At 32.4% G+C, this 10,347-nt stretch overlaps 1 protein-coding gene across 2 annotated transcripts in view; it reads right to left on the bottom strand.

The window, feature by feature from the left end:
- The window catches only part of LOC105158374 (topless-related protein 4), a gene marked incomplete in the record, with an annotated part of 9,262 nt that extends 3,034 nt beyond the window's left edge, over positions 1-6,228 (bottom strand). The window contains 17 exon segments of one of the 2 annotated variants that reach the window (XM_020692719.1): positions 495-635; positions 725-959; positions 1,067-1,194; positions 1,497-1,592; positions 1,674-1,769; positions 1,884-1,957; positions 2,481-2,550; positions 2,627-2,736; positions 3,013-3,181; positions 3,393-3,508; positions 3,763-3,886; positions 3,984-4,161; positions 4,275-4,433; positions 5,214-5,327; positions 5,439-5,618; positions 5,729-5,879; positions 6,066-6,228. In XM_020692719.1, coding sequence (XP_020548378.1) covers positions 495-635; positions 725-959; positions 1,067-1,194; positions 1,497-1,592; positions 1,674-1,769; positions 1,884-1,957; positions 2,481-2,550; positions 2,627-2,736; positions 3,013-3,181; positions 3,393-3,508; positions 3,763-3,886; positions 3,984-4,161; positions 4,275-4,433; positions 5,214-5,327; positions 5,439-5,618; positions 5,729-5,808 — 2,070 coding nt within the window. 2 annotated transcript variants of the gene reach the window in all.

The raw sequence follows: 10,347 nt of genomic DNA, 5'->3' as shown, positions 1-10,347 counted from the left end.
CAATCATAGGTGCCTGCAGAACAAATAGTAGAATTAAAAGAACTGCTGATTTTAAGTTCCAGTTCGGGAAAGTCGAGGGGTGGTTTGGTTTTGTTTTTAGTGCATGTTTGGTTTTGAGAGATGGAGAGAGAGAGAGTTAAAATAATGGGTGTATGTTTTAAAGTTTTTTTAAACGTTTTGTTTTAATTTTTTAATAGCTTAGGATGTATGAAGAGAAGTCAAATACTTGGGAGGCAAATTTACTAGAGATGTGAAATCATGTTTTGCGAATCAATTATTTTGATATAAAGTGATATGTTTAAAAAATTATTATTAGAAATAAAGTGATACTTCTAAAATATTATTTATTGCTTGATAAATAATAATAAAAATGGAATTAAATTTTCAAAATAGTTGAAACATTATAATTTTTGTATTTATAAAATTTATAAAAAAGTGAAGATATGGCTCGCTTCTTCCCTTTTAAAAGAAAACCAGCCTGATAATACTTTTACCTTTGAAGCAGCCCCAGCACGATTTTCTACTGAGCGCATCACTCGAATACCTTCAGCATTGGCAAGTACTTTAACACCGTTCTCGCTAGTTGACACAGCCAATAGTGTCCCTTCCTTACTAAACCGAATGCAAGGGGAAGCCTGAAGGACAATCAAAATTGCTACCATATTTTAGTTTCTCCAAGAACACGAACAGTAAATTTAAAAGATATAGAAAAAACTTAAATTACCGGTAAACCACCATCGGCATCAATAGTAATTAAGAGGTTTACATTGTCCATGTCCCAATATTTTATTTTAAACTCATCACCAGCTGCCAAGAACCGATTCTTTGTTGTATCAAATTGCACAACTCCAACTGACCGTTTCCCAAGACCAAGATATGTCCTCTTCACAGCCCCTTCGCTTTCATTCCACTCCACAATATATGATTCACCATCTTTGTTCGTACCACATGAGAATAACCTACCACATGAGAACAAACTAAGAAAAACATGCCAAGAAAAGCAAAAGCCAAGACGACTAATGCAAGCAAAATCAAGATAGAGAGGAACAGAAAAAAGGTAGTATACCTAGTCCCATCGGCACTGTAGGCCATAGTAGTACAAGAGTGACCTGGAGCATCATAATCAACTCTTGAACCCATATTATCATATAGCCATGCCTTGATTTTTCCATCAACAGCAGTAGAAAAGATGAACTGGAACAGAAAATAATGATAATAGGAATAAGCTATAGCACAAATACAAAAAGGATTGGAATATAACTCTTTAAAAGAACAATTAATGATACATAACAAGGTGCTAAATTTCAATATTTGACATCCATGATAGATGAAATAGGATGGAGACCATCAAGTATCTCTATTCTTCCATTTAAAGTCTACACTTGGCAATGGCTATATCAGCTTATGCACCACTCATGGATTTTTTCACATGCTTGCAAAATTCAAGATGACCCTTACCATACTTAGATCCAGTACATATCTCCCGTAAGTTATACCTGAATATTTTCCTTGTAATGTGGGCATACAGAATAAACAGGGGCCTCATGACCCTCAAAAGTGTACTGCTTAGCACCAGAGACTGCATCCCACACCTACACAAAATCAATTCCAAAGCTTCTTAGCTTCCAAAGTGTACACACACACACACAAGCACACATTATAAGAATGCAAACCTTGATTGTCTTGTCCTCCCCACAAGTTATAATGCACAATTGCTTGTTCGGATGAGAAAAAGCAATATCACTGACACTACCAACATGGGCATCAATCTGAAATAATGACAACAAATTCAATCCCCTACATTGGAATATTTTCTTTATATTCAATGTGAAGACAGATTGATAGGAAAATGGGACCAGATTATAGCATCGTCCAACACAAACCTCAAGGTGGTTCCTTAAATCATCACTTCCATAATAAGCATACAAGTGAACAATGTGCTTTGAATATGCAACACCTACATCAAATTTGAAATCAAATCATAAGTTATAGCAAGCAATCCTGTGCAGTTAAGCCTTTCAATTGACCGCACAACGGGAAGATTTACAAAGAACACTCTGAAGCCTATATTTATTGCACAGTCCTTAAATAAGTTGTCAGAGAAGCTCTTCTAGAGGAGACCCTGAAAGTGTTTTAGTTCTAAAATTTGGGCTCAAAATAAAAATTAATGATGGTGGATCTTTAGCACTTTATTCAGTTTTGAAACTTTACGCCTATCTTCAATTTATCCAATTAGCACTAGAGTGAGATTTCATATAACTAAAGTATTTCAGAAATTTTTGGGCGAACAATCTATTTTGCAAAATAATGAAAAGTTGGATATGCCATCATTCAAAGAATATGAGTCCTGATCTGGACTTGCAAATGCAATTTTGAATCTTAATTTGTGGAGCCTATTACACTCTGTCACCTTTTTTCTCTTCCTGTGGGTTGCATGAGGAATTTAAATGAAAACAAATTAGTAACCTTTAGCTACATACCAAAAATGCTTCCATCAGGACTCCACATGACACGGTTCACTGATGCAGTGTATTCATTAGCCAAAGAAGCCTACAACCAAAACCCAGTATTTGGCATCAGTAAATTCAAGCCCAGACAAGAAAAATGTAGGGTTTCTCAAATTTACCTGTAGCGTCATTGTGCAAGATCCAAGGTCCCACACCTTAAAATTTCTGAAAACGAGCTTCTCGCCGCTACTTACATCCCAGACAGAAACCTCACCGATATTTGTTCCAACTGAAATAAGGGGAGCATATACGGAAAATACATTAAATATGTCTCCTCTACGTATGCACATTTTTACAACACTTACAAACTGTACTTCATTCATCAGCCTGGAGAAGGAATTGAAAAGCATGCGTGAAGTATCCCACCCAGTGGGAAAAACATCTTCACTTGAATTTAAATTGAAAAGGCCAAAAGGACAAAGTGAACCAATAATTCCTCCACACACCTAAGCACTCGAACATAATAAGTTTGACGAAAGGGCATCCAAAAATAGAGAGAACTAACCTACGAGTAGAGTTTGTTGCACTGGATGGAAATCCATGCTTTTCACACCAGAACCCTGATTCAAATTTGCCACAACGGTCTTGGGCAAGTCATCAGCAGAGTACGAGGAATGAGCATGGCTCTGACTGGGATACACAACGGGCAATATGTTGACAGGCAGACTGTTGACCTGAAGATGAATAATTTGCATAAAACATACGTTATTAACATAGGAAGGACAAGATGGGAAATGAAACTGGCACCAAATGAAGTGCATAAAGAAGAGTTTAACAGTTACAGAATTACACGATCCAGAAACTGTGCAAATTACAATTAAATATTATATAGCTTCAGATAAATTCCAGGGAAAGGTCCAAAGAGAACAGCAGAAAAAAGCGTACCTCCTCTGGCATTCCAAAAGGTCTTGATCTCTTCAGTACATGCTCAGAATCTGCAGTTTGATAGTCCAGTGCTGGATTGTTAGTAGGAGGAGTCCTAGGACGCTTTAGCATAGACACTACCATGATAATTTGACACAAAACAAATGGTCAATTAGGTAGAAAAAGTCAGGTAAAATAGAGGAGGATATAATGATACTTAAACAAAAACATTTTATGATTTTCTCTACTGATTATTTTACCATCACAGTCCGTCAAAGACACAAAGTTTAGGTCATTTTTCCAAAGAAAAATGTATCCGACCTCAAAAGAATTAAGTAGAATACAAGATATTAGAACAAAGAGCATACAAGAAAGAACTAATTTAAATTACCAGCATGATTTGGGGGAGTTAAGCCCATCGGTCCCACAGAAAGAGCTTGGTGTGGCATGGAGGATGGATTGGCCATCCATCCTGCAAGTGAATTTGTCAAAGGAGCAGGAGCATGCTGGAATGGCTGTTAAGAAAACCAACAACAATAACAAACACTAAACACATATAATAGCTTTTATCAAGTAATAGATACAAACAGCAGATGTTTCACAAAGACTTACAGCAGGACCTCCAATAGGCGGGAACCCACCAACTTTAGGAATTGAACCAATCAATGGATTTGTGACAGGGGAGGGAGCCCGAGCACCATTTGACTGCCCACAAGAGTGATCAACAAAGAGAGTTTTTATATCAGGATTGGGCTTCGGATTCTTACAAAGCTGGTGCTGCCAATTTAAACTGCAATACAAGGAACAATCATAACAATCATGTCATATTTAGCTCCACAAATTTAAAACCAAATTTACACAAGCAAAAGTTATAATTTACTACTACTGTCTTCCAGAAATTACCTCTGATTGATCAGCGTTCTCAGTCTCGAATTTTTCAAGGTGGGAAACTGAAGCTTATCACGAAATAGTGGATTCGCTTCAATTAATTTCTTTAGCTCAACAAGCATTATAGCTCTAGCTGACTTGGTATCACCATACTTAGAGAGCTGATCATTTTCCCTGGAATGAAGAGTTTTTCCACCATAAGTAGGAATATAGAGAAAAAGCATAATGCTAAAGACAACAAACAGCTGAGAAAGTCTATCTCCGGCTGATAAAGCCAAATTAAAATGAATAATTAGTTCAAGAAACACATTGTCATTAGTATGCTTGAAAACCCAAAATAATGTGCTTAGTGCACTCTAGAATGTAAATCAAACAGTTCAAACTCTCAAGTACTTAAAGGAAAAAACTCCAACAAACAAGTTTATGCAATCCCATAACAGATTCGGAATATATAACATAAAAAAGAGACTTGCAAAGAAATGTCTTCTGATTTTTACACAACAAAAACCTTAAATTCTGCATAAAATCCATTCCAAATTAGATGAAACTCTAACTTCCCATTTCTACTATCATCAACACTTGAAAATAACAACACTAGATCCAAAAGAATTCAGGAACAAGAGAACTGTAGTCTGTTCATCCACATCGAGTGATTCCATGGACAATTCAACCTCAACATAAATGCACCTAAAGCCAACATATTAACCAATGCGGTCCCATTCCCACCAAAGGCCAACTTTTACAGTTGTACTATACAAGACGAAAAGATTCAATAAATATTAAACATTTCTTGGTAGTAGATTTAAATGGCGTCCATTTTTAATTTATTGAAGACATTTTCAACAATTCGCTCATTTAACCTCACCCGAAAAGAATGAGAAAGATGATTTCCATCTAGAGTTGTAATCTCAACTATCATGCTATAATCAACACACTATTATTGAAAAGTTCTACCTAAAGTTTTGCAATGTCAAAAGCATAGTAATTTCCTTGAAGAGTTCCTCATTGAATGTTGAAAATACTTTTAAATCTTTTGCGAGAATCTCCACAGCCTTCGCATGGTCACGCCTGACATATGAGAAAAACTAAAATTAATACCAGAAAGACTCAACAGAGTCCTCGCATCACCAACTTTCATGAATTATGTAAAAAAGACAGCCAAACTAAATTAATGCTTACTTGTCGAGGGCTTCAAGATACTTCTGCTTTCGAATTTCAAAGAAAATTTTCATGGAGTAACGGTTGTCATCAACCTTTGTAAACCCGGATAAGTACTTTTCCACCTCCTCCCATTCTCCGTTTGTCACTGAATCCTCAAAGTACCTCATGTTGAAGAAAAACCCTGACTCCTTCTCCAATCTTGAATCATTTACAACACCCAAAATACCGTTCAACCCACAAACATTCGTAAAAGAAAACATGAGGGAAAACAATCAATTTGAAAAGGAAAAAAAGGGGTGCAGGCTTACTTGTGTACAGTTTCTTTAAATTTTTCTTCATCTAGAAACTGAAGAATCAAGAAAACAAGCTCTCTGCTTAAAGAAGACATCTTTTTAAACGATCAAGCAATCCCAACTCTCCAGAATTCTGTAGATCCACAGAAATCCCACTCTCCTTCTACTTCAAGAAAATTCACACAACCTCCATCAGAAATCAACACAAGAAACAGAACCCAGACCAGCAACGACAAAAACAAAAACAAACCACAAAGGCACAAACACAAAACACACGACGACAAATAGACAAAATTCAACACAAGCCCACAAACACACAGGCCGAACACCGCACATACATATGAAATTCTACCTCGGAATTCGTGAAGCGACTGAAAGAAAGGCAGAGATCGATGGAGATTTTGGGTTTTCTGGCAACTGTTTATTTTTTTTCTCTTTCCTTGCCCCCTTCAAGCACTCACCTATCGTTCTCTCTTTATATACTCCATTTCTCTCTCTCTCTCTCTCTCAGGGTCTTTATAAAGTGGGGGGCGGTGTGTAGTGTGTGAGAGAGAGGAAAAAGATGGTGCTTTTCAGAACAAGAAAATTAAGGGAAAAGACAGATAAATTGAGAAAACCTTACGCGCCTCGTTGCGCGTGTCATCCAAATATGTACGTTACAAATCTGAGTTGACTGCACGTGTCCTATGAGCTACGCGCAGTTGGGGTACGTGGGGGATAACATAAGACGACGTGTGTGATATGCCTGCGCTCCTCTCTCTTTCCACGCGCGTGGGTCTCCGCATTCTCTCCAGTCCCCAGTATTAAATCGGCGTGATACGTACAATCTCCTGTATAAGCACTTTTTCCAAACTCAACTGATAAGAGAATCCGCCTATCGATGGCAATAAGCAGAACCACTTATCAAATTGCGTGCTTCGAGAAGAAGAAATCGCGTGGAAGTTGTTTTTATGCTGAAAACTTCATACTGAAAAGATGACGTGACCCAAGGGAGAGAAAGTATTGGGTGTAACTGAGCAAGAAACTCCAGAGTGATCCTTGATCATGAGCCATCCATCACGACCCAATAAAGTTTTAGTTTGACTGAGTTGATCTCATTCAAACAAGTTCATTAATATTAGCATTTGTGACACGCCCTAATATATGATAGAATAATTTTAATATCATATTAAAAATATAAAAATATAATTAATATGGAAATTATGTTGGTGGAAATCATATACCATGGTGTCCGGTATAAGAAAATAAAAATACGTACGCTATTTAAGTATATCTGCACATATATTTTTTATTTAAATTTAGATAAATATATAATAATATTTATCCAAATGAATCCACCAGATATTTTGAATAAATCAGTTAGTAGTATAATTTTAAATTATTTTATATTTTTGTTAGAAATTACATAAGTCTACTTATTTTTATCCAAAAAAAAATCCACTCATTTTTTTAAATAAATTTAGTTAGTATTATGATGTAAATCTATTTTTATATCCATTATATATACATTTTGTACTTTTAAATTTATTGATTACATTGAATTTAAATATCAGATTATTCATTATTGTATTTATTTATCTTTTTATAAATACAACGCTCCCATGTTTTGACTCAAAGTATTGACTAGCTATACAAAAGTGTAAAAAAAAGTATTAACATACAAATCAGTATAAATAGTTATGATGTAATTATTAATTTAATTAATGGATCAGATGAAATTTTACATAAAATCTACAAGATGAGGGGTCGAGATCTCTCTTAGATCATATGGTATCAAAACAACTTAGTATTATCCTTTTAAGGGGTCTTTTTATTTATTTATTTTAATCTTTTAGGGGTTGGTATTAATTATTGATTATTGAAGGACCTTTTTTTTTATATATATAAATGATTATTAAAGGGCTTTATTGCATTTTATATTATTGATGATGATATAATTCAATGATGACAGTGTGGTCCCAATGAATGTGGCGGATTGGAATTTGATGACATAATTATTAATCTTAATAGTCTACTTTGTGAGATTGTGTGTTGGGTTATGATTAATTGTTAACTTTATTTATTTTTATTTTCAGAGTTATATAATGAAATAATGAATTTAAAATTACCCAAACAAACTTAAATATTTTGTTAGTAGGGATTTAAAATTATTGACTTTATATCCATCAATTTTTAAGATTACTATAACATCTTAACATTTTAAATATTTTATTAATAAGTGTTGTATGATGTATTTAATAGTATTCACAAACACTTAAAAAAAATGCAGCATTTCTTTCATACAAACGTATTCGACATACACTTCGACGGCCTCATTAAAGAAATTCTGACAAAATATCGGGGTATTAGTTGTGCATTGATTGTGTTGCAAGAGGAGATTCGTATCACATCAAGTACATCGCTGGATTTTGAATTCAACCCTCGAATCGAAATAACATCGTGTCGATATTCGTAATTATTATAGATGGTGACACTGATTAATCCTTTACTAATAAAGGAATTTGTTAAAAAAATTAAAATAAATTAGGAACTTCGTGCTTTTCTTAAGGGGGCTTATAAGCTTTTTTCTCTGCACTTTCACCATTTTATAAGCCCCCGAATATTTTATAAGATATTTTAAGAATTTTATAAGTTCAACCAAATACCGTCTTAGCTTCATGGGACATGTTTCATCTAAGATATGGTAAGGGGTTTCAATTTTTCATCAAGTATATAGATATTTATCTCTTTTTATATGATATTATTGTAATTTATTATTTTATTATTTTTTTGTACTTTGACTATTATTTAGGATATTAATGATGGATATATTATTATAATGGTTGATTTTTGTGGATATCGATGTAATGATGTAATTACACTCATGCATAAAATAAGATGGTGTTTGACTAACTTTATTTAAAACATCTTATAGGTTATATTTAGAACTTATAAGATGCTAGATTTTATTTCACAAATAAGCTCTTAAAAAGTGTTATGGAAAAAATAAAACAATATAATTTAAAAAGTAATGATGATTTCGTAATTAGTACAATCAAAATTGAAGGAGTTTGTTAAGATTTTGAATATAAGTTGGGAATTCTTTTTTTTTTTTTTTTAAAGAACTTATAAATTTGTGAAATAGACCAGACTTATTCCAGGTAAAACAGATCATACTAAACTACCTTTATAAAGGTGAAGATATAGCTTATCTCATATGTATTATCGTATAAAGACGTATGAGGCAAAAGACTAGCAAATTCAACAAGTTTTTAGAAGATTTATTTTTATTTTATTTTTCACTATTTAGGATGAGTTTCATATGTACTAGCTGTTTAAACAAAATTTAATCTAATCAATATTATTTATTTATCTATTTTTTTTCTAAATATATAGAATAAACCTTGTTTATCCAAAATATATGTATTTATCCTATAAATTAAAATTTCTTAAACTTAGTTACTGTTCATTATATCCAATAATACGACATTATTATATGTTTCGCCAAAGATTTCTCCAGCACAAATTGCGCTACACAGATGAAAATTCATCTGCTTTGAAATAGCAATAAAAATAAATTCAGTTATTATTTAGTATATATATAATAATATAAAATTTTAATATATTTTGCTGAAAATTTCTCTAGCACAAAATACGCCACACTGGCACGATAAATTCTCTTTTGAGCTTCACATTTTTTTCATTACTTAATGAAGAATTGCATTAAAATAAATATCAAGAAAAGATATTAATGTCATGGCATTTCAAAAATGATGAATCCCTCTCTTTTGTCATGTCTTTTTTTCCAATCATTTTACCTTTAAATTATTTATTAAATACTAATTATGTTTTAAAATTTAAATTATCTATAAGTTTTATTTATTTATTCTTAAAACACATGTTTGCTTTATAATAGTTTTTTTTTTATTTTGTCACTTAATGAAATAAAATTATTTTTTATTTTTATTAGTAATTATTTACCTTATTTATTTAATATAAAACAAATAGGGAGAAATCCTAATATGTTAGTGGAGAAACAGTGTAAATGGAGGAGAGTTTTTACAAATGTTACAGAATTATAATGCTCTTGGAGTGTATAATATTAATCTATTTTTTATTTTAAATATATCCTCACAATTGAGGTCAAAAAGGTAAATTTTATGAACGAAATAAAACACAAAACAAAAAACGTAGTTTTGAAAATATAAAATATTTTGTAATTGTAGTTAGAACGATACCATATAAGTAGCATACATTAAGGTATCGACACTACATAAAAGACAAATGAACTACGGTTATATTCCATCAGCAATATTGTAACATAAACAGACCATGATTTAAATTAAGAAAAATATATAAAAAAATATTCGATTTTCTATACGTTTTCCTAAATAATTAACAATAACTCATTCAATTAAATAAAATTGATATTTTTATTAGAACCACTAATAGAGATAGTTTTATTATATATAGATAACTTTTATTCAATTTTTTTTAAATATTTATTATTATAGTCACGAATAAAATTAAAAATATTGTACGTGGATTTTGTACTAGTGTTACTTTGAAATTTGCATAATCTAGAGATCGTATTTCGCTGAATTAGAGTGGGTCCGCAGAAAAATGTGAGCGCATTAAATGTTTACGAATATACA

Source organism: Sesamum indicum, linkage group LG3 (assembly GCF_000512975.1).
Source record: "Sesamum indicum cultivar Zhongzhi No. 13 linkage group LG3, S_indicum_v1.0, whole genome shotgun sequence".
Lineage (NCBI taxonomy): Eukaryota > Viridiplantae > Streptophyta > Magnoliopsida > Lamiales > Pedaliaceae > Sesamum > Sesamum indicum.
This window is presented reverse-complemented; position numbering and strand designations above follow the sequence as displayed.